Source organism: Gallinula chloropus (genome assembly GCF_964237585.1).
Source record: "Gallinula chloropus genome assembly, chromosome: 3".
In the NCBI taxonomy this organism is placed as follows: Eukaryota; Metazoa; Chordata; class Aves; order Gruiformes; family Rallidae; genus Gallinula; species Gallinula chloropus.
Genome location: NC_140087.1, coordinates 70,465,575 through 70,490,838, shown reverse-complemented (window position 1 = coordinate 70,490,838; position 25,264 = coordinate 70,465,575). Strand labels below are relative to the sequence as shown.

General features: G+C 43.1%; 1 protein-coding gene across 1 annotated transcript in view; it reads left to right on the top strand.

Annotated features, from left to right (window-relative positions):
* Positions 1-748: 748 nt before the first annotated feature.
* Positions 749-25,264, top strand: part of ALK (ALK receptor tyrosine kinase) — a gene marked incomplete at both ends in the record, with an annotated part of 325,717 nt that continues 301,201 nt past the window's right edge. Inside the window, one exon of the mRNA XM_084262264.1 lies at positions 749-855. Within this exon, the coding sequence (XP_084118390.1) occupies positions 749-855 (107 nt within the window). The remainder of the gene's footprint in view (positions 856-25,264) is intronic.

The following is a 25,264-nucleotide window of genomic DNA, read 5'->3' as shown; positions in this document are numbered from 1 at the left end:
CTCGGGCGTGATGTCAGCGCTCGCCGGGTAATGCCTGCGTTGTGGCGGGTAGTTGGAGCCGGCAAAGCCCGCGCAGCGGCGGCTCCGGGCGGACCGGTCCGGCGGTGGCTCCGCTCGGCCCGGCCCGACATCGCGTTCCCCGGGCTGCCCGGCCTCGGCCCGGCGCAGCGCTCCCCGGCGCCGCTGCGTGGCCGCCGGTTCCGCGGTCGCAGGACGGCGTGCGGTGCCCCGCGGAGGGACGCCGGCCGCCGCAGGCGGGCGGGTCATGGCGGTGGGCAGGCTGCCCGCCCGCCTCCTGGCCGCCGCCTGCCTCGCCCTGAGCTTGGCCCCGGTGACGGCGGGGCCGCGGGAGAGCCCCGGCCTCTCGCGGCTGCAGAGGAGGAGCCTGGCGGTGGACTTCGTCGTGCCCTCGCTGTTTCGCACCTACGTGCGGGAGCTGGTGCTGGGGCCGCCGGGGCGCGCCGCGGCGCGGTGCCGTCTGCGGCTGGACTGCGCGCCTCTGCTGCGCGCCGCCCGCGGGGGGCTGCCGCGGGCCGCGCCGCCCGCCCCCCCCGGCGGGCTCTCCGCGGCCGGGCGGCGGCTGCGGCGCGCCAAGCAGCTGGTGCTGGAGGTGGGCGAGGGCAGCCTGCGGGACGGCTGCGCCGGTGAGCCGCCGCCGGGCTCCGGCGGGGCGCAGCTGGAGTTCAACCTCACCGAGCTCTTCGCCTGGTGGCTCCGTGCCGGCGACGGGCGGCTGCGGGTGCGGCTGATGCCCGAGCGGCGCGGCGCCCTCCCGGGCAGCGAGCGCGGTCTGTCGGCGGCCATCCGCGCCGCCCGCCCCCGCCTCCTCTTCCACGTCTCCGCGGCAGGTGAGCCGTGCGTTGCATGCCGCGCACCGCGCCGGGCAGGGCAGGGCCCCTCGTCCACTCCCGCAGAGCCCCCGCTGCGTGTGTCCCCACGGAGATCCCGCGGGCGCGGGGCCCCGGCGGTGCAGCGTGCGCTCTCCGCCGGGACGCGCATCCAGCCCCCTCTGCGCCGTAGACCCGGTCGCTGCCAGCCGGCATGTGCGGGAAGCACAGCTCCCCCGAGCAGTCGCGGCTTCCCCGAACGGCTTGTCCTTACGGCTGCGCTTTACCGGTGCAAAATGTATCGAGGGGCTTTTGTGGAACCAGGAGGACTATTTTGAAAACACAGGGATTTTTACAGAATGCCAAGGCTTGTTTTGTGCCAGACAGCCGCAAGACCCAGAGGTTAAAGTGTCTTTAGTCTAAGGAGAAGATCAAGTTCTTTGAAACTTAAAAAATACCATCTTAAAAGGGGAAGCTTTCTGAAAGTGCTGCAAGTGCTTCCAAGGTTATGTGCAGGCAGATCTCAGGGAGCAGCATAAACATCTCCAAAGCTGGGGCTGACTGGCAAATTTGTCCGTTAATGCTATCAGGTATTAGTATCATTATGATTACTCTTTAAACATACAAGGCAATGTCTGACAGATAAACCTGCAAGAAGCAGATTTTCCTTCCTGAGTTTCGTGTGTCTGGAACTGAGTCCATTTCTACCCCCTTTTAAAACCACATCTGTACTGTATCCACTACACTAAGACAAGAAGTTGTACATCTGAGAAGGGTCTCACAGCATTGGTACTTCTGTGAAGAGAGAACCTGGCTTAACATTTTGTTTCTGGATGGCAGTGATTTGCAGTAAAGGTCTGGGGCAGCTCACCTTACCTCAAATCAAGTCTCTGGGCTAGCGATCAAGCAAGATTTCCATTCCGTGTGTGCATTGTACCTTTAACACAAGCTATGATTCAGGCTCTCCCACAAAAAGAATATAATACCTAGAGGACTGCAGGGCCAAATAATTTGTCACAGTGAGTTGTTAGGTAGCTTTTATGAAGCTGTGTAGAAGTCAATGGTGTGTCCCTGAGTAGCCACCTACTTAATGGGGCCACAGAATACGCTTAAGTATATTCTTGTCTCACAAGAGGTCAGACAAGTCAGTGCTGGGCTTTGAATACAAAGTTGGAGAAACTGATTTTTGATTCTCATCTGAAAAGCTGGACAACTAGTTTGAATTGCTACAAACTGAACCCATCATTCCTTGCTGGCTGAAGTGAAAATCAAAGCAGGCTGACAGAGCAGGCTGGGTGTGAGTCAGTCTTAGTGAGGCACCTGGACAAGCTCTTCTCGTGTTTGTTCTGGTAGGGATAACGCAGAAGTACTCTCTACCACAAGGTGGCTAGGTGAGGTCAACATGCCCTACCCTCCAGCAGGTCTTTCCTTGTTACACTGCAGTAAAAAAAAAGAATAATTAATAAAAATCGAAGACTTCAAAGCCCAGCATCTCTTTTTTTCTGTTCAGGGAATTTACGTGAACAGCAGTTACTCTGCTTTATAGATCTTTCTCTTTGATAGTGAAGATACTGCCTGAGCTTTCAATGCCACTGTGACTCCAGTGCTTAGAGCAATAAGGGAGCTGAAGGGGCGTGCATTTGTCATCTTTAAGGATGAAAGTGTGGGGGTTTTTAACTGGAGTGAAGGGTACACATGTGAACTAACAGGTACTCTGATCTCATGAATGCAATGCAGACAGAGCTTTAACCAAAGTTACTAAAATTCCCAGACTCTGGATGTTGTCTGTTGAAAAGAAATGCATGTTTTCCCAGGTAGGTAAGTAATAGGTAGCTATGCTTCTCTAAAATCATGTTGGAGACAAGGCTCTGCTGATCTTACTGCAACAGTCATGCAATGTCAGTCATAGGGGGTGCAGGAATAGGAGGAGCAGAAGGGATATGCACCCCATTTACCTGTATCACGGTAATAACTTCTAGCAGCTGTTCACATTCTCCTGTAAAAATCTTCATCCCTTCTTTAATTCTCCAGCAAGGTTGCTAAAATGCCTAGGTTGTGTCCCTATAACATTGTATCTCTCTTTTTTGGCAGTGATGCCTTAGTGTAGTAATGCCATTAGGTGCCTTTGCACTAGCTTTGTAACACGGGCTTGTTTAAAAACATTCCTCTGCTCTGCGAAGGTGCTGCCTAGTGAACACCATGTGTCCCTGCCGTGCTCACACTTGTGCTGTGGTAGCCCTGCCAACAGCAGGATGTGCTGACACAGTGGTAAAAGCATGAACAGCACCCACCAGCTCAGAAGTGTGGAGATTCCAGCAATTATTAACGCCACTGCAGCTGATGCGTGTGGGTCTTAACTAAAGCCCTTCCTAAGGCAACGGAGCCTTTCCTTCATTGCTTAAGCTAATTGGAAATGGATTTCAAACAACACAATCCTCCCATCAACAATGTAAAGCTGCTTCACTTATGTTGACATACTTAGATTTTTTTTTTTCTCTGCCAGAGGTGCCCAGGGTTGCAGCACTTCCCAGGAATAGATATAATTACCCTGCTAAATTATTTTCCGTGTGAATGGAGAATTAATTTCATTTTAGGATGAGAAAAAAATTTCAAGGGGCTAAATTCCCATTGACCTTAAGGGTGATAGCAGAGTCCTATAAAAATGTCTTCATTTAACTGTTGCACTCTCTGATACTGGCTCAAAGATATGTAACTGGAGTGAACCTTTTCCCTTTTTAACAGTGTGTTTGCACAAAGCGTAAAGCAAATTGGCTCAGTGTGTTACTGGACAATTAGTAAAAGCTGTACTTACTGGACTGCTGTTGTTTAACAGACAAAGCATAAAGTTCATGGGAATTTCTTCAGGGCTCTCCTGCAAAAAAAATCTCAGTGCCAGATTTCTCTCTCACACTCAGCCTCATGAGAACAGAGCATCCTGAAACAAAAAGCTTCCATTTAGAGAAGCTGTGGTCCTCAGCCCATCTACCATGACTGTGTCAGCCTGGCCTTTTGAAAATCAGGTAGGAGAGAGTTTTCCTGGCTTGGAAATGCTTTCAGAAGTAATATTGACTACTTCTCCTTCCCCCAGTGCTACTCTGGGACAAAAAATCAAATTCATTTCAATCATTTCTGTGGAAAAACACACTACAAAAATGCAGAGGAAGGGAGGGGTGAGTTCAGAGAGGATCTCAGTGCTGCAGATCTCCCATATTTAAGGCGAGTCTCACAACTACTGGGTTACTGTTGGCTTTGCTGTCATCATCTTTGGTTTTGACTGGAAATCCCACCCTACCTCCAAGGAAAGCCTTCCCAAAAGTTTAAGCAAAATGAGTACATTGCCATGGGAAAATAAACAACTAGCAAACTTTTCTGTCAGAAGAATCCTGGTCAGTTTTCATTCTGGTCTTACAGGATTTGCTGTGGTGGAAAAACAATGTATCTCTGTAGTTGTGTACTCTGGACAGGTTATTGAGTGTTCTTGGAAAAAAGTCCTAAATTGTACTGAGACTGTCAGGTAAAGAGCTGTCTGAGCGTCAGCACTGACTGCCCCTTGCATGACCAATCCTTTTCTGCTTGGCTAAAACTGCTCCCAGGACTTTGAAGATCAGACAGGGTAGGATGTGTTGTGCAGAGGTCTCATGGGAGCCACCTTGGCCAGTCCACAGGCAATATAGTGTAGGTAGGCACAGGTTTGGATGAGTCTGAGTCTGCTCCAGCACAGGTTTCATAGTGATCCCTGCATCCTAACCCTGCATCGGCGTTTGGATTTTGTCATGTTAGCATCACATGTAACCAGTCCGCTCACCGTCGGGTACCTGAGCCACAAATGTTGCTAAATAGGTTTCTTGTGAGTTTACTCAGGAAGTTTAATAAGCTGAAATGGCCATAAAATAACTTCCCATGAGAACTAATTGCTACTTACATATGCAAAGGTGGGAAGTGTATGTTAAAAAGGGGCATACAGGGATGAAAATGAGTCATTCCTCCCTCTAAAGGTCAATGTACTTTCATTCGTGAAATAGATTTAACATTCCAATTATATTTTTTAAATAGAAATGCATAACTTTTCATCCTCTGGCTAGGGGAAATATTACTCCTGCACTGTGGCCTTCATCTAAAATTTTATTAACTTGCCACATGTATTCTCCCTGAAACTGTCTGCATTCACTACACACCAATGCTATTATAATGCTAAGGCAATTAGGCTTTACATCTTTAGGGTACTGCTACCATGCACCTGAACTCATTTGCAAGAGGAACCCTTTGCCTAAAGATTAGAAAGAACTTCAGACTAGATGAAAAGGGGGTTTTGAAAGTGGATGTTTTGTAAATGAAAATCAGAGCTCCAAGCTGAAATCTGACTCTACGAGTAAAATCTGCAATATTCTTTCTACATATTTCATAGGCACCAACATTTGATCAAGGTCTCTCACTTTTATTTTTCTTCTGTTGATTTTTTTTGTTTTGTTTTGTTTCTCTGCTTTCAGAGAACAAAGTTTGGAGTTGTGCCATACCCAGTAGAAAACTGGTAAAAGGCACCAGTCACTTTCCAGTCACGCTGTTTTTCTCTCATCCTTAACTGAATACAACATCCGAGATCTGATCTTTCTCTTCTGATAAATCAATGTCAAAACTTGGTGAATAAGACTGAGGCGTTGCAGTAGGGCTTCTGAAAGGTTTCCATTTTAGTGCAGGTGGTTTTGAACCTTTCTGCTGGGGTGTTGTGCTTTGCCTTGGCTATCAGGCCAGCTTTGCCGGTCCAAAGCTTAATGATGGGCTTGAGTTGCACTTGAGTTTACTCTAGATATGAACTAGTGCAAACTCAAGTTTTCCTTTTCCACTCCTGGTTGTCATGGATGCCAGAGTGCTGCATGCTGATTGCCAGTTGCTAAATCACAGCAAATGCTTAGGAGTACCTGTCCCAGTCCTTCATGCCCTAAGTGTTAGGTTTGTAGCAGCTCCCTCAACATTACCAGTGACTAGCGCTCTCCAGAAATGTGGATTTGGTCTGCAGTGCCTCTTCTTGAACTGCCTATGCCTCTTGAAGAGGCATTGCCTAGTGATGCATTTGCCTGGCTTGTGGGCAGCACTATCCCTGGTCCCTTGTTCCCAGCCAAGTCACTTGCCTACTCCATCGGCACCAAGGAAACTCTCTTGAGTGATAGTGCCTTGTTTGCTAATTCTGTGCTTACCACAGAAATTTAGAGCTTTGCAAATATGTTGGCAATTGTTTGGCAGATAATGTTAGAAATGATCCTCAATCTTGGAGTGGTTCATGGACAACATGCTGTTGTCACTATTCCACATGGTTTTGCTTGGAGCAGAGTCATGTGGTGTTTCTGCTTTTCGATGTGAGTCAGGACTATGCCCAACATGTGTGTGATTTACAGGTCTGTTTTCTGCAAATTGTGTGTACTTTTAGGCTCATTGTTCTTATGAATGATCTTATTCGTGAGCATGTTCAGTAAAATATTCATAAACAAACACCAAAAGGCACACAAGTATAAGTTTATTATGTTTAAGTTTTTTATTTGAATGAACATTTATGGCACATTTTAAAAAGATGTTTTCTCTAAACTTGCTGTCCTTTTATTTCCTTATCCTTAAAACCAGGGAATAAATACCTGCAGCAAAGAAGTGCACTGGGCTGGGGTACTCCAATGCTTCATTTTACACATGCAAAGAAGTATTTAAAAATCAAACACAGTTTTGCAGTGTCTTATTTGAGTTGTATCCTGAAGTAATCCGATCATTTGTTTCATTGCACATTTCACATGACCATTACATGAAACAGAATCTGTTTGTGACAATATTTGTGACTTAACAAAAAACAGGCAAAGTGAGGGGAGACTGGCTATATTAAGATCTCTAATTCCCAAATAAACGAGCCTTGTCATTGTAAAGAAGGTATCACATCTTCAATGTATCAGTGCTAGCTCATCTGGGATGATGGTGTTTTAGGAGTACAAATTGTGGTTTTCTTCTCAGGCAGCATCAAATTCAGTGCTGTGCCTGGACCTTTCTTACAAAAAATCATCCACTTGGCTACCCAGAACTAGAGTGCTGAGACTAGGAGATCTACTTTTTTGGTGCAAGTGATTTACCTACAATCCTGAAACAGCAATTCAGGTTGCCTGCTTTCCAAATCTCCTTCTATCCTCTGAGCCACAGCATCTGCTTCCTAAGAAGCCACTTCTGAGCTCAACGGGGCTGCTGAGACCGCTGTGCTGAGCTGAGAAAGGTCCTTTATGAAATGTGGCACATTTGTCTTGCTTCTCTAATTCAGAAAAATTTGGTTGGAGAAAAATGTCATGGAAGCATAAATGCAGATTTGATAAGTCTGACCTTTCTTTTCTTGCGAACAATAAATGTCAGAAAGCTTAAAATGACAAGCTGGAATGGCTGGAGGTTATTTATGTGTTTAAATATTTAGGCAAGAAACACATTTTGAGACTAAAGTCTAATTTACCTGAGTTTTTTGATTTGTGACTGAGGTGGCTAAGTAGCTTCATGGATGTCACTATCCTGCTTAGCATGGCTGCCCAGAAATTTCCTGTGACAGCATAGATAGGGCTGAGATATCTCTACTTTCAGAAGCTATAAACTATGTGAGTTGTAGTGAAGAAGAACCACCTTCCCATGTTAGTTGTGTAGGATGTGTGATACGTGGTTGTAGTGTTCTAGCTGTGTCCAGGACAAAGGGACGGTGGTCGGCTGCAACAGACTCCAGACTGGTTTCTAACAACAGGTGTTTTAAAGGTGATGATGAACTATTACATAAAGATGGACTTGAGCATGGAATAGGCACTGAATGTGAAGTGGTCTCGTGCTGTGAGAATGGCATAGCAGTTAATAGTTTGCATTTATTTTTCCTTTTGCCAAAGAACTTCAGTGTTTGACAAGGGGTAGCTGCAAGAATTGAGTTCTGCTTTGACTTCCAACTGAAATATCTCAGGGCATTGAGTCTGTCGTCAGTGACCATGGCACAGAGCAAGCAGGGAGGAGGGCAGAATCACATGAGGAACTGGGCTCTGAAGAGGGCTTGTGCATACACAGCACCGTCATTGGTGTGTTCTGTGACAGGAAATATTGCCCTTCATGGCAGACACTTCCTTTGCAAACAAGGGTAGTTTTGACTGCATTTGAAGTCCATTAGTAGAAGGTGCTGGGGTTTTTTTTGTGGATTGCTAGTACTTTTACTTTCTAAGAACATCAATAAAGTCTGTAAGGTGCAAGGTAAACACTGAGATTTCTAAAGAAGTCGTCCCATCGGATTGATTTATTTCCATCTCTGCAGTGCTAATGATAGGACTGCTATTTCCTTCTCTTCAGTGATACCAAACTTCTGAAACTTAAAAATGTCATTGATTTTGTTTGATGTTACAAGATGCTGAGTTTCTGGTTTTGTAAAAATTATGGTTTCCTACTTAAGACACAAGGAATTAACTTAGAATAGGGGGTTTGAGAGTATTTAAAACCTCAGTGGTCTGACTGTTTCTTCCTGGGTTACAGATGGCGAAGTGGAGATACTTGGCAGGAACCCTTCATCTAGATGGTTCTAGAAACATGGGGCAGCCCCATATACTTGTCTCTAGCTACTCTTCAGTTTTCAAATCTCAAAAGTCTTTCAGTGATAGTCCGGTGCTTACATCAAGGCAGAAGTAACTTTTCTGCCCAGACAAGGGCATATGCTGAATCCATTTCAGACTGGGATTTCCCCTGTAGCAGTGTGCTGTGAAGAAGGAAATGCAAACTTCTTCCCCTTTTTCTTCACTGACAAGCAATTCTCTCAGGTCTCATATCTTAGAAAACCTTGTGATGAAAGAAAACTGTGAGTCTGTCTCTAAGATACAAGCTGGGCAATGGGAGAGAAGATGGTTCTGTCTAAGGTGAAGAGCAGACGACGCTTGTGGGTGAGTGCAGGGGGAAGAGGCAGGGATACAGCTGTGGTGAGGATGGGAGTTCAGTGTGATATGGCCATGTGTGTATTCTTGTGCTATGTATTTCTTGGTGGCTGTTAAGAAGAGGTAATAATAGTCTGAGTAGATACTGAACGATGTGCATCAATAGGCATATCAGAAACGGTGTTTCTCCACATGTCATACTCTTCCTAGGACTTTTATGTTATTGAAGATTTCTTTCCAGCTCAGTTTTGAAAGCTCATGTTGTTCTTCTGAATGCAGTTGCCGTAGTGCCTGTGACATGCAGCGGAATATCTGTGACTTCACCTATTAGAAATCTGTGGTGATCCTTCAGACCTCTGTAAGTCACATCAGACCTCTAATTACAACTTGTTCATTGGCATTCGCCTGCTGTTTCTACTGGCCCGTTAAGTAATGGGCTATCTCAGATGCATCAGAAAGTCTGGGCTTTTTATAGCCTCTTTCATGTTAGATTCTCAAAGTACTTTAAGCCTTATCACCCTGGTGACAATGCTAAGCATTATTATATCTATTTTACAGAGAGATCATAGAAGCCAGGGATGGAAAAAGCATTATTTGATTATGTTAGACTGCAAGTGCTGAATACAATTTTCTCATATAGAATATACTGAGTAGTGATGTCTCTCTCTGCTTCAGCCAAAAGGCCAAGAAAGAACAAGAAATTAGAGTTGAGAGGCTCAGTAACTCACTGGAAATACTGCAGCAGTTATTGGCAAAACCACTTTCGAGTCTTCTCTGCTCCACTCTGTGTTTGTGACACTTGTCTTTCAAATAAATCCAGTTTTATCACATTCCACACTTTTTACAATATTGTTTGCTTTTTTTCTTTGGGGAGGATCTATGAACTGCCCAGCCTCTGCCTGTCTTCAGATACCGCCCTGTAGCCTTTCTGTTTGTAGGGTAGCGAATGTCAGCATTAGAGAGCATGATGCAATGGTTATTTCTGAGGGACATTTCATTATTGATGCTAATTAAACTTGAAACTAATGAGAAAGGATTACTTTTCAGGGCTGGAGAGGAGGCCAGAATAGTTATAGGTTAATTATTCTTCTAAAAGACTCATTTTAAGTAACAATTCATTTTGTCAACTTTTTTTTTCCTATGTTGTACAAGAGCCTTGTTTGAAGAGGATTCAAAATATAATTGCTGCACTGACCTCATCTAACTCTCAATCAGTAATCTCTTTCCATCATCAAAAGGTTAATAAAATCTTTAAGGAAAGGAATTTGGTGCCTTATCTATGTGTAGACAATTCAGAATAGGTCTCCTTGCAAGTATTTCCTATTACCCTTCTGCGTGATTTCTTTGGCATACTTTTTAGATTTGAAAAATGTTGTATTCCATAAAGCTCCCAAATGTAACGGTTGCTTTGCAAAGCGAATGCATTGCAGAGGCAAAGGGCTGGCTTGAGAGTTGGCATGAAAGTTGGAACCTGCTTCCCTTTTTTTTTAAAGGACCAGAGCCTGTGGTCAACCTTAACAATCTCTCCGACTTCACAGGGCACTGGGGTGTCCACGCGATGATTGGTATTTGCTGAATAACCAAAGAAGGGATGAGACTCATTTCACATAGGAGCCAAGGTCTCCTCCTCGCTGGGAAGCACTGTGGCTTTTGGCAGGAGGGGCTCACACTGGTCCTCTATGCTCCTTCCCAGCTCTGATGTTGTCACTTCTTGGCTCTTTGTGGAGATGGGTAATGGCTTCAGACTGTTACAGTACTGTACAACAAAAAGAGAAGGGGAGACCTGGATTAGCGGCGTTGTGATTGTGGGAAGCTGAATAAAAGTGTCTGTGGACAGGAAGGATGTCAGTCTGTGTTAGCTGGGCGTGTTAGGGCAGCCTACGTGCTCCTTAACCAGCTGCCCGAAAACTTCTGTCAGGGCACCTGCTTTGCAGATGCGGAGCTCTTGTGGTAACATGGGGGCTGTGAAGGCAAATGTCTGTTTTTGTAGGGGGTGCTGTGAGCAACAAAGGTTCAAAGGTATGGTGGGAGGTTGCAGCTTAGGAAAGCCCCTTGGTGCTGGGGTAGTTTATCTACTAAGTACATGTTATGATCTGAGGTGTGACTTAGTGTCTCAAAAGGATGGCATTTACCAGTTCAGGAAAAGAGTTCACATCCTCCATCTGGGCAGTGGCACGGGGTTCAAAGATAAAACTCTCTGGGTAATCACAAGACTCTGCTTAGACTAGCTCATAGGATTTTGGATCATATTTGAAGTGCTGAGTACCTTTTGTGGATAAGGTTTTAAATCACACAAAGATTGATCAAAAGCCTAATGTTTCTTTCTCTGCCTTGCCAGCCTACCGTCCTTTATCTCCTGAAACAAAGCAGCATTAACTTTTAAGATCTGATTCAATAACATTTTATGGATAATAATTATGACTGATATTAAGCCTTCAGCAACTAGTCTGTATGGAGACTTAATGTATTGAGGTTTATTACCAGCGTAACCTAGCTTTTTACATCAGTTGTAAAGCAGTATCAACTACACCGATCAGATGAAAAAGAAATATCAATGAACTATTTGCCTCTGCTTCTCTGCAGGGTGTTCCCATGCACAGCACTTAATATTGCTAGCACGGTGGGAGTTTGCTGGTGAGGAGTTTTTGTTTACAGAGTCTGTTTGCACAACTGCAGGGTTGTGATGAATGAATGAATGAATGAATGAGTGAGTGAATGAATGAGCTACAGCAATCCTGTGCTGGGAAAAAGAATCCATTAGTGGATAGACCCTGGAGACCAATCGATCATCCTTTCCCTTTTAATAATAAGTGTGTGAATTCAAAGTTTTCAGAGATGCCATTTAGAGACGAGCTCCAGAACTTCCTCTGAGGCTTATCCCAGTAATGGAAGTTATTGAATGGCTGAAACTATTTTAGACAACCCGTATTAGTGGTTTCCCGGTTTCCCTGATCTCATCGGGACACAGTTGTACGTATGCATGTCATGACTGTTTATGGAGAGGTCCCTGAACAAAACTGGCAATGAGGCTGAGCAGAAGAAAGCTCTGATGGTTTCTATGTCCTTCAGTGCTGTCCACAGTGGCCTAATACAGATTGCGATGTGAGAAAGGAAACCCACTGTGGTTTCCATACAGGTCAACTTGGGAGGTTGTGTTTTAGCAGCACTGATAAAGTCACCTGAAAGACCTTGCTCATCTGAACCTTGTCTTGTTCATGCATCATTAACTGTAACTTACTACATAGTTACCTTTTCTGCCTTGATCCTGGTCATAACTTTCCCTATAAGGAAATCTCCCTCACTTGGTAAGTTCAACTAAGTTGCTGTCTGCTTGTGTCCTTTTTGCCTTTTTGATGGGAAAGCGGGAGGGAATTCTAAAGTGCTCTGGAAGCTACATGGAGGCCTCGCTTTGACATCTCTAAATATGTGAGTAATGGGGTGCTTAGAACTGATTTTACGTGTGATGGATGCTCAACAATAAGGAATCACAAATTGTGGGCAGCAGAGCTTGGAGAGGAGAGCTGCTCAACAAGATTAATGGGAAGGGAGACCTTTAGTGTAATGAAAGACACAGTTCAGGCTTGAAAACAGACAATGACACACTAGATCGAGTCGAGGAGTTGGACAGTCGGGTTTCCTCTGCAAACAGTAATGTTATGCATTTGTAGAGCCCCTTCCTAGCCTAGGTAGGAAACAAAGAACAGCTGTGAGAAAAACACACTGTAATTCTTACTTATTGTCTATGGGTTATCTGCCAAGCTGCTGCTAAGGATGTTGAAGGAAGCTTAGAAATTTCTTTTTGTTCTAAGAAATGCAGGCCTGTGAGAAAACCAGGATGACACTGCTGCAGCTGGGTCTGAGCACAGAGAGGGGTCATTTTGCAACCAAAATACAATTCTTTTAAGAATCTCGGTAAGCACTTGGTGTAAGATTAAGGCAGAAGTCAGTGAGATCCTCCTTGGTTCTTATCTAGCCAGATTTTCCTATGCAAGTGAAACATAATAAAAAGCCAACCTAGGTCACCTTTCAATTAGATAGTTAATAAAAATTTAAAGGTATGTTTTATTACTAATAGAAATATCAAGCTTAAAAGACAAATAACTCAGTATTTTTATTGGAAATAATTAAAAAATCCACAGATGAAATTGTAACTCATCTTTCTTTTCCAACTCACTTTAAGTTGCAAGCTGTTATTAACTCTGAGTATCATGACTAAGGAGGTGTGAGTAGGGAGCAGAATTAGCAAAATGTTAGTGGAGCTGGCTACAGGATCATTGTTACGACTGCAACTGTTATTCTTTATCTCTGACAAGGATAATAGTGTGTGGAAATGAAACCACCAAACATGGAAAATACATCTAAATATAGAGGACAAAACAGCAAATAACAACTGGACCAGAAATCAGATGCAGAAGGCCTTATCTGTAAGTACAGTGGCTTGAAAGATGGCAATGCTGGTAGATAAACATTAAGAGGACTATGAAGCTGAGAATAAATAGAGCAATATCCTCTAAACACTAAAGAGCTGGAGCATAAGACCCTGGAAAGACATTCAGGACTTACTGCTTGAGAAAGATCCCTAAAGCTGTCAAGCAGATGTGCAGCTGGTAAGTAGATGACTTGCTGGGATGTTGACTGAAATGGTAGAAGAAATAAATCAAAGGGGATTGCATTAGTGTAACTGAAGGCAGTATATTACTTCGCTTTGAAGTATAGAGTCCTGTGGAGAAAGCAATGACTGTCATCCTATAAGAATGATCAAGCTGAGTGGAGACAAGTCCCAGATTTAGGCTGTGGCATAGGCAGGGGTTTCTCTTCCATGAAGTCATAATTTCCAGGTTTTCTTGAAAGTGTTGAACTGGGGTTTGATGAGAGGTATATGAGGCTGATCCTAAGCCAATGGCATATTCCAATTTCGTATCTTCTCTGCTCTCCTGCTTTCATGTATGGCAAGAACCACTTTCCTGCTCTTTGCTATCAGCCTACCTGCTGTGAGTGCACAGGGAGACACATCACACCTCATTTTTTTGTGTCAGAAGAGAAGAAATAGAAGTTCTTTTTAGTCTGGCATTTCTTGTCAGCACTTAATCTGGGTGGTAAGCAAAAGAAGATGTAGCATGTGAGATGCTGAGAACCCTCATTCTTGAATTCTTGTTGTTTTGTGGAAGGACTTTTGGGCATAAACCATTCCAACACAGCATGGCATTAGCCAATAAACACCTCGTGCTGTAACCAACTTAGACTTTTCGCATCCTCTGTCTTGGTTTTGAGTTGAGTGAAAAAAAGGGAAACATCAGCCCAATAAGGGATAATGAAGGAGTAAGAGCATCCAAGTGCAAGCAAAGGGAAGTCCATCAGCTCTCCAGAGTCCAGTGACAGAAGGAAAGCATTTGTCAGGCTTATCAGAATATACCTAAAGAAATGGAAGGTTCTGGTAAGGTTCTTAAAAACTTAACATCCACATTTTAGTATGCATTGTGTCTCTGAAGACCTAGTTTCAAGCTTTTTACCTTTACTTAAGACGACATTGCATTTGATTTGCCTCAACCATTGTGCTGTGTGTGTAGGGAACATACAGACCAGGTGGGTCTCCTAACTGAGGATAAGCACCCATCCCCTTTTCTACCCTGCCTGTGCTACTGTAGTCATGCCATCATGGAAAGGCACTTGTACATGGTACCCCAGACTTGAAATTAAAAAGGTTAACAGATTTGTCCTTTCTGCCACGTGACAAAGTTCTCAGTATCTGATACTAACATTATTTCAAATACACTTTTGTCACTTAGGACTGTGAAAATAACTTATTTCTAAAAATAAGGTAAGAGGATTGGAAGTGAGGCAACATCCTGTCTGAAAAGGTCAACTAACTTGAGATGTCATCTGAATGGACAACACCCCTTTTTACTCAAGAAGGGCCAGAAAATGCATCATTCCTGCCTCTAAAATCAGTTCCAAAGTATCTGTGATAGTCAAACCCACCTGCAAAGATAAAGAGCTAAAGTATGCTCTTGTCTCTTATCATGTCTTTTATCATCACTCGCATCCCTTTCCCCAGAAGCACTCGGGGGTGATGTCCTGGGGTCCAGAGTAAAATGTTCTAGGAGAGGAAAAATAATATGAGAGTCAGACAAGATTACATTAAAGCCACATCAACAAAGAGCAGACAGAGTACCTAAAACATAATGAAAACACTTATCCAAACTAGTTTACAGCTAATATGGAAGTGCCTTTTAATTTCCTGTGTTAGTTCAAGCTAGAATAATTCAGAATAATTTTTTCCTGGTCTTTAAACTGGTCCAACAATTATTCCTTTGGGGTAACATTCTGGGAAACATCTGGCTTATTCCTAGTTTTGATTTCATGGCAAGACCAAGACCTCTTTCTCATGGGTGCACTGTCATCCTTGAACAGCAGTTATTAAAATCAGAACTGTTGATGAGGTCAAAACAAGTAAGAATGACACACAAGGAAATATCAATTTGCTAGAGTTGAGAGTGATGAAAAGTGTAGTTTTGTAGCAGTTCCACAGTCTTTTATGATCCTAATTTTTCAGTAAAATAATGACATCAATGAACCTTATAATCTTGCTGAAGTGGTAGGGAATAGAAGTGAATTTGATTTTCTCCTAAGGAGTTCTGCTGAATGGGTTGTGCTATGATCTGTGTCATGGGGGACATCTCTGATACTGCAGGGAAGATAAGAATCTGACCTCCTGTTTTCTTTAATCTTACAACACTTCATGTTCTTTTCCTCCCTCTTTTGGGGTCTGATGCAATTTACCTGTCAGTGCTGATAAATGCTTGCTGCATCCCTAGTGAAAACCACAGTGAGTGCACCTGCCAGGTCAGCGCTTGGGGATGGGTGGCAGTGCCAGCAGTTCCACCATAGGCCTGTGCTCTGGCACATGAGCTTCCCCAGGTCACCAAAGCTCTTGTGCCTCAATTGGAACTGTGTGTCTGTAATCAAATGCCATCTGAGCAGTAACTGAAGATCATGGCTTTCCTCTCTACCTGCATGACTTACGTGAAGTGCCAATGTCTATATACCATGACAATTTGTCTTAGGAGCTGCAGGTCAGTTTCTAGGCACACCAGAAATTTTATCAAGTTCTGCGTTTGCAATTCCTGAAGAGGTCCAGGATTCCCTTCCAACCTCAGTCATTCTGTGATTCTGAGATCTGTGACTGCAGATGTCATGAAATAGAGTTTTAGGGCAGCTTGAGCTGTGCTGTTACCCTGTAATACATGTTCTTAACTGTATTAATCTGTCTTTCTGTGAATGCCAGCAATCTAAGCATCTCTGCCTGGAATATTGTGCTCAGATTTATGATACCCTGCATATGTGATTGCTCACCACATGCATCGTCAGAATAAAGCAGTATCTCTCATTAGGAGAGTGACAGTTTTTTGACAAGCTCATTGAATCCCAAGTCATGTGTGAGTTCCCTAACTGCTTTAGGGCATGGCTGGGGTGTCTGGTGGGTAGATGGGACTCACTCACAGAGATGGCAGGTCAGCCCATTGACACCTGCCCGCTCTGTTAACGGACCAGTGAACCTGCTGCTGCTTAATACTTGTATGGAAATACAGCACAGCTGGGAATTGGATTATAAAATGCAGGTCACTCAGTAGATGCAGCAGTCAGTGAGGGCATGCAAGGTGACAATGAAACAATTCATATTAGGATGCAGGGGCATTGCAGCTGTTTGTTCTCTAATTGCATATCTCCAGATGTTCCTGTGATGTGCCGTAGAAGCCAAGCAGTTTCTAGACATAACTGTATTTCAGTGTTCAGCCTTCTGAACACTCTTCTGTGGTCTGTAGAGAAGAGAGAATTTAAGGACCTAAACCATTTCATCTTCTGTGCTGCCAAATGAACTCTGTCATTCTGAAGTAACATTTCCTGGGTATACTTTTTTTTCAGAGATTTCTTTTCACATTAAGATCAGCAAAAGCTCTTTCTGGGAAGCCTGATTAAAAATGCAGTTCCTCCCAGGAAAGAAAAGAAAATAACATTTTCAGCATCAAAAGAGATCACAAAATTATCATGAAAAAATGAAATGAATTTTGAAGATTATGCATTGCAGAAAGTAGGTAAAAGTGACCCAAGGGCTTTCTGCTGTTTGTCAAGTAGTTTATGGATTTTTTAATAGACATCTGCTAAGAGTATAGGTGACAAAGCCTCTTGGAGTCAAGAAGTGTCTTATATTGGGATTAGCTTCAATGAATTGATAAAGATAGCCAATTTCTTTGTGAAATTTATCCTTGTCTGTATATTTAAAAGCAAAACCAAACCCCCAAGACCCAAACAAAACCCCCACAAAAGCCATAGGAAATTGCTTTTTCTGTTCAACTTCATGCTGTTAGCATTGCTGGGTATGAAAACACAGGCGGCTTCCAGCTCATTCACAGACCTTTGCCTCCTATGATCAGACTGGGGCACTGGCAAGTTGGGCTGCAGCAATACAAACATTGCATTCTGCTTGGGCCTTACCTCTATCAGGAAAAGAGAGAAAATCTCAGGAAAAGGAATGATTTATCCTTCGACCTTTTTGACATTGTATAAAGGATATAGAAGAGAGGATTCCAGTGGCTTCAAATGTTACCTTCTATATTGCATACAGCCAAAATACTTTCAAAGTGTCCTTTTTATGAGTAAGTTTCCAGTCCAGATCTTTAGAGAAGAATTAATCTGTCAAGATATTAACCATTTTTTGACGGTCTGAATTGTTTGCAAGACCTTAGCATTGAACTCTTCTCCAATTCTAGTCTAACCATCCATAACCACTTCCTCTTCTGTATCCTCCTCAAACACCCTTTCAGATACACATACCTTTCACAGGAATAGAAAATGTTTATTGTTATTAGCAAAAAAAAAAAACCCCAAAACAACACCACAACAAAAAGATGCTTCCCTAAAGCCCATGTTTTATCAACACCTTCTATAAAGCATGTTTTGCATCTGGAGGTGTGGCTAGCATTACAGCTTGGAGCAACATATTGCATACGTGGAAGGCAATGGTGACTGTCTTTCCAGTGTCTTTCATCAGTCATTTAAGACGAGCTGTGTAAAATCCAACTGACCCTTCTATAATAACTAGGGGCAAACAGCTTTGAATTGTCATTTTGATACATTTTGCAGTATTGGCAATGTTATGGGCTAAGGAGTCAGGCTTCCAAGCCTTTCATCTGTCAGTGTCATTACGAAATACCTTAAAAGAACAGGGGGAATGTGTCCTAGTGATTTGATAAATCTTATCTCCATGAATGAGTAGATTTTGCACGGTTTCATAATCTACTGAACTCTAATAGCCTATATGCTTTGCTTCAAAAATAGCTGTTAGAACAAGGTGTTTGATGAGTCTGCGTATTGTTTTTCTACAGCCCCTTGGAATTTTTCATGTCAATGAATGACTTTTAATGGTGAATGCCATAGCAATTATTGACCTATGTGGTACAGATATGGTTTTAACAATTTATTGTGTGATCAAAACTTAATTTTTTTACTGAATGGAGGCATCACCAGTCTCTTCACAGTTTTTCTTTGTAGGATATTACTCCAAAGGCAGGCAGAACACTTTTCACAACAGCATTGCAAGGAAAAATTCAAAACTGAACAAAATAATGTTTGTTACATGTGTTACCAAATAAAATGCTGGTTTTAGCATCCTATATAATGCCTACCACATGGCTGGTGTTTACAGGATGACCATGAGCCAGCAATGTGCCCTCGTGGCCAAGAGAGCCAATGGCATTCTGGGGTGTATTAGAAGGGGTGTGGTTAGTAGGTCAAGAGATTTTCCTTCCCCTCTACTCTGCCCTGGTGAGACCCCATTTGGAATATTGTGTTCAGTTCTGGGCCCCCCAGTTTAAGGACAGGGAACTACTTGAAAGAGTCCAGCTCTTTCAAGGGAAAAGAAAAGAGTCCAGCTCTTTCAAAGGGCCACTAAGATGATTAAGGGAGTGGAACACCTTCCTTATGAGGACAGGCTGAGGTAGCTGGGTCTTTTTAGCATGGAGAAGAGGAGACTGAGGGTTACCTCATAAATGTCTATAAATATATAAAGAGTGTCAGGAGGACAGAGCCAGGGTCATCTCAGTGATACAACAATATGACAAGGGGCAATGGGTGCAAGGTGGAGCATAGGAAGTTCCATGTGAACATAAGAAAAAACTTTTTACTGTGAGTGTGACAGAGCACTGGAACAGGCTGTCCAGAGAGGTTGTGGAGTCTCCTTCTCCAGAGACATTCAAAACCCACCTGGATGCGTTCCTGCATGACTTAATCTAGGTGATCTGGCTCTGGCATGGGGATTGGGATAGGTGATCTTTCAAGGTCCCTTCTAACAACACAACATTCTGTGATTCTGTGACTTAGTGCAATCTAAGGACCTATTGTGTTTTATAGTTTTCAGCATTGACTATGTGTCAGTTTTAGCACAAATTAAAAGTTGAATTCATAGCTTCACATGCCATAGTTTACTGAAACACAATGATTATTTGAAATGAAAATAAGCTTCAGTGATAAGGAAGGACAGTTGGTGAAAGCCCAATTGCTTTTTTCTACCCACCTTAATAAGATTTCACAGTGCTTTGAAAATTAGTTCCACCAAGTAAATAACCATTTTTCAATCCCTACAAGATAGATACGTAGATCTGGTGAGGCCTGACTCTTGTTTTGCCAACTGTCTTGCCTTTTCTTTTTTGGGAGGAAGCATGGAATGAGGAAGGTAGTGATGCTACCTAGATGTTAATATGTGTTAGGCTGTCATGCAAGCTCATTTCCTGGACACAGAATATTTATAGCAAAATGGGAATGGATAGTGCTGCAAATGCAAAAAAAATATGTCCATACATAGGAATTCCATGTGAAAAGAGCTGGCTTCTAGCTAAAGGATTTGTAGGGTACCAGATTAGTAAAGAGCCCATTATTTTAATTATATTAGGTGTACCTAACTCTTAGTATTAACCATTCTCCACAGTTTCACCTTGGGTCATCATGACCGCTCTTTGGTACTGAGGCCAGGAGAACAATGTACTGATGAGATATTTTGTCCCAAAGAAGTAGCAAGAGTTGTGCACAGGGAAGTGAACAACACAGGCATCCATGTAAAGAGATTTGTCAGCAGATGTGATCATGCAGGACTGACCTGCTGGGCAGAAATGAGAGTTTCTATCGTAGTTTTTCTTTCTTTTCTGTTCTGGGGAAATGGTGGAGCCATCTTATTAGTAGAGCCATCTTATTAATAAGCTTCAGACTTACTGTGCTTGTGTGTTATTGGCAGTGGTGTGTGTCCTTGTGCTGTGGGTGGCACAAGTTCCCGATTCTCTTGAGCATCTTCACATAGCATTGATGTAACAGGATGAGTATCTTCTACCATACATAAGGTCCTTGATGTATGCTTGGACAAAGCATCTGGTGCAAAAATTGAATCTTCTCCAGAGGGAAAAGAAAAAGTACAGCAGTGTCATTCGAGGGGCGATTAAAACTGATTTTTGTATAGCTTCATCTTAAGCCAGTGTTAATTAATATAAACACAACTGTGTATATTTTTGTACTAATTGAATTTGTTCTTAAATGACAGCTTAGATTTGTGTGACTCTGTGTTTTCAGAAATGAGACTGCCTAGTTTGATGGTGAATGAGAAGTTCATGGAGTAACTTAGTAGGAAAGAGCAAATTGAGCTGTTATTTTGAATATAGTGCATAAAAGGCTTGATGCGAGAGAAATATGTAGAGGCACCAGCAGTATTCTGACAAAACTGATGAAGGACAGGTGGCCAGAAGCCTGGCTGTTGCTTTTTGGTTGCTAGTGATTTGCAGGCAGGTGGGTGAGTGTTTTAAAGGCCTGACACATGGAGTGACAGATACCCGTAGTGCTTGTGTGTGCAATGCAATGGCATGTCTTAAAATAGAGCCAGCTGCATGCATAATTAAGGAGAAATAATTGCAATGCACTTATGTAAATTATCTTGTGCTGCTTCTCTTCCTCGTCCCTCTCTCCACCAGTGTTTCCATCAGGAAGGTTCCCTAGTGAAAGATTCACCTGATCAGTAAGAAATATTAAAATACTGTGCTTGGAGCAAATTAAAAAAAAATTACATTGTTGTCTTTAGGAGAATAACAACATATTATGGGAGAAGTATGCTGCTCCGTAGTATGGAGTGCCAGTGTTGGAAATCTGGTGGTTTGTAATATCAATGAAAATTAATTTTAGGAAACTGCATGTGAATGTAATAGTTCCGTCGTTCCTGCTGTCTTGTAACTCTCATAAGTATCTCCTATTTCTGCTAGCTGAACTTCTGTCTGGGCCTATATTCTGCTTTTTTCATTCAGCCTGTTAGAATCATTCTGACAATATGTGACTGTGAATTTAACCTCATTTCTGTTTGTACAAATTATAACTTATATCGTATTTTTACTTTCTTTGGGAGGAACACAAAAACTCCGTTCTGTATGTCATGGTTTTGTATGTCTCCCGGATGACTGCTCTGGATGGATCTGGAGTATTGTTGTCAGTAAAATACTCTTTCACTACCTTTTGCTTATATCCCACTTTCTTTATCAGTTGAATAGAATTCTGTATATAGGTCTAACAAATTACTGTATAACAGTATAATTCACCATTTCGCTGCTAGAGCTTATCCAAAGAAGGGTGACAAAGCTAGTGGAGGGTCTAGAGCACAAGTCTCGTGAGGAGCAGCTGAGGGAACTGGGGTTGTTTAACCTGGAGAAAAGGAGGCTGAGGGGAGACCTTATCCCTCTCTACAACTACCTGAAAGGAGCTTGCAGCCAGGTGGGCATGGGTCTCCTCTCCCAAGTAACAGTTGATAGGACAAGAGGAAATGGCCTCAAATTGTGCCAGGGGAGGTTTACACTGGATATTAGGGACAATGTCTTCACTGAGAGGGTTGTCAATCATTGGAACAGGCTGTCCAGGGAAGCATTTGAGTCACCTTCTGTGGAAAGATTTAAAAGATGTGTAGATATGGTGCTTAGGGACATAGTTTAGTGGTGGCCACGGCAGTGCTAGTTTAATGGTTGGACCTGATGATCTTAAAGGTCTTTATGGACCTAAATGATTCTGTTTCAAGATGACTGGCGACCACATGGACCATATTCAAAAGCAGTAGTCAAGAAACTGGTGGATACATTTCACTTCTTGGGATGTTTCTAAAATGTTCACATTAGCCATTTGCTATTCTCAGGATATGGTTGATCACATAGCACAGAGTATAGTTTTCACAATCTCTGATGCACCTTAAGTTGCTAAATCTTAAACTCCTTCTGCGGAGATGTAATACAAATATTGGCATGACCAGCTCTGGTCTCTGAGACCTGATTCTTGCCTTTGCAGGACTATTTTTAGGAGCAACATGGAATGGAATCACCCTTGGCTCACACAGTTTTTATATTCTGCTGAGATTGCTACAGAGAGTTCAAGCTGTGGTGGTGGTGGTGGTCTTGGGGAGTTGTCCATTATGCTTTCCACTCAATCTAGTGTCAAATACTGAATATGCCACTTGGCCACTATCAAAAGACAATTGTTTTTAAGTATCCCTGACCTAGTCTGGATTTAAGATCATACTGTGCCGTTTGTATCCTGTCTTTAAGTACTCTTCTGAAATGCAGCAAGTGTGCACTTGGTGCTGCTGTCCAACAAGAGAGAAGCATGGCGACTGCACCATTTCCCTGAAGAAATTCATCAGCTTTCCCCTAAGATGCAATGCAACAGGGCAAGGAACAGGGAAGGCAGCAAAGCTAAAAAAAAAAAATAGCATAAAGCAGGAGATGCATATCTGCTCATTCTGTGATGCATTTTTATAATCAAAGCCCCGGAAAAAGTAAAACATCAAGTAATACATGAAGCATGACCATTGATTTCTGTTTAATAGTCTCTACCCTTTTCTCACTAAGGGATAGCTGAAGTCAAAATATTTATGGTTGGCTGTACAGCAAATGCTGGAATAAGCCTTTCCCTGCTCCTTTTGTGTTGCAGTGTCCTAAAATGCAGAGCTTGTGAAACTTCAGAATGTATTTGAGAAATACGGAAGATGTGGTGCAATAATGTGCAACTCTGAGGTGGGGAGAATTCGTCACATGCAGCAATTATCAAGTAAATCTATTCAGGGGTTCATCGACCTCACTTTAAAGTTGATTATCTCTCATTGGAGCTGTTATTGTTCGTCTGTGCAGGCAACTGTTTGTGAGTAGTGGGTCCAGGGAAGAACATTTTCCCCTGAAAGTTGGCAATATATTGAAATAATTGAGCCACTGTGTAAGTGCAGTATATTGTGGATATGGAGTAGTAACTCCTGAAAGTATACAGAGCATGAAACCGCTGATATCGCATTTTAGTACATGATACAGTCTAAAACATGTCATGTACTAAACGACACAGTGTAAAAGCTACTGAAAGGATTCATTTAAATGCAGTATTTTGAACAGGCATCTTATCTAATATTATAGGAGCCCAGGTCACAGTGCTTATAGAAAACATTACCCCAAACTTTCTACTGAAAATGTTCTTTGATTGCTTATCATGGAGTGACAGCATCGGTGGATAAAGGGAGGACAACTGATGTTGTGTTAGGCCTTTGACACAGTCCCCCACCACATCCTTATCTCTAAATTGGAGAGATGTGGATTTGATGGGTGGACCATCCAGTGGATAAGAAACTGGTTAACAGACCGTAGCCAAAGGGTGGTGGTCAATGGGCCTATGTCCAGGTGGAGGCCGGTGACAAGCGGGGTCCCCCAGGGGTCTGTCTTGGGACCGGTTCTCTTTAACATCTTTATCAATGACATCGATGATGGAATTGAGTGCACCCTCAGCAAGTTTGCGGATGACACCAAGCTGAGTGGTGTGGTCGACACCTCAGAAGGAAAGGAAGCCATCCAGAGGGATCTTGACAGGCTGGAAAGATGGGCCTGGGGGAACCTAATGAGGTTCAACACTGCCAAGTGTAAGGTGTTGCACTTGGGCTGGAAGAATCCCAGACACAGATACAGACTGGGAGAAGACCTCCTTGAGAGTAGCCCTGCTGAGAAGGACCTGGGCGTCATGGTGGATAAGAAATTTAACATGAGGCAGCAGTGTGTTCCAGCAGCTTGGAAGGCCAATGGTATCTTGGGCTCCACTAGAAGAGGGGTGGCCAGCAGGGACAGGGAGGTGATTGTCCCTCTCTACTCTGCCCTTGTGAGGCCCCATCTGGAGTCCATGGTATCTTGGGCTCCACTAGAAGAGGGGTGGCCAGCAGGGACAGGGAGGTGATTGTCCCTCTCTACTCTGCCCTTGTGAGGCCCCATCTGGAGTCCTGTGTCCAGATCTGGGGCCCGCAATACAAGAAAGATGTGGAACTGTTGGAGAGGGTTCAGAGGAGGCCACAAAGATGATTAGAGGGCTGGAGCACCTGCCCTACAAGGAGAGGCTGGGGGAGCTGGGCTTGTTCATTCTGGGGGTGTTCAAAGCCAGTTTGGATGGGGCCTTGTGCAACCTTGTGTAGATCCAGGCCTGGAGGTTGGTGGCCCTGCCTGTGTCAGGGGGGTTGGAACTCTATGATCCTTGGGGTCCTTTCCAACCCAGACCATTCTATGATTCTATGATCATTTTCAGCCTTTAAAGCTTAAGAAAAGAGAATTCTCCATGCTGATCATCTGCCAAAGATTCTTTTTGAGTAATGTTTCAGCGAGGACATCTTATTATCTCTCAAAATTAAGCATATCAAGCTATTTTATTATGGGAATTTTAAAGAAATTGATAGTGAACCCCCTTCACCCTCTTTAAGTTGGGGAAGATGGAGCTAGCATTGTCATGGAAGGACTGATGAGCAATGTTAGCAATAGCAAAGTCTCACTACTTGCAAGAGTATAAATAAAACACTAGGAAAAGTTTTGCCAGACCATCCTTTGGACTTCCAAAAGGTTGGCAGCAATTTGAAATCAATGGATTGATTAAAAGGAATTGCTTGTTCAGTAAATGAAATCTGCAGATCTTGTGTAAACTATATGCCAAATTTCTCCATCACATGGTGATTGCTAAATCTTTGACAATATAATTGAGATTGAGCCAATGAATTTGACAACATCAGTTTAATCCATCCCTTATGTTTGCTTGGTTTTGTGTGTGTGTTTTAAAGATTGGAATGAAGTGAAAGTGCAGAAACATCTGTGTTTAAGATCTGCTCTATCATCTGATAGAATTTTCTGAAAGTCACTCCCTTGCACTGCAGCAACAGAAATAGTTTCTTGAGAAGGGAAGTGATTTTTTTGTGGTGTATCAGTGTGTCTTGCATCTGACTGGGACATGACGTGCTTTTCCCACTCCCCTCTGTTTTTGTTGAACTAGATCCAACACTGCATTTGCCACAGAGTGTGAACATGTGGGCAGCTTCTGCTGTGTTAAGAGCAAAGGATCGAAATTGCCGCTGCTGCCATGGATGTTGCTTCTTCCTATTTCTGATGATAATAATCAATGATGGCTATTCAGAACTTCATGAAATGCTTCTCAGGGGCTTTTAGGTCTTAGTTTACC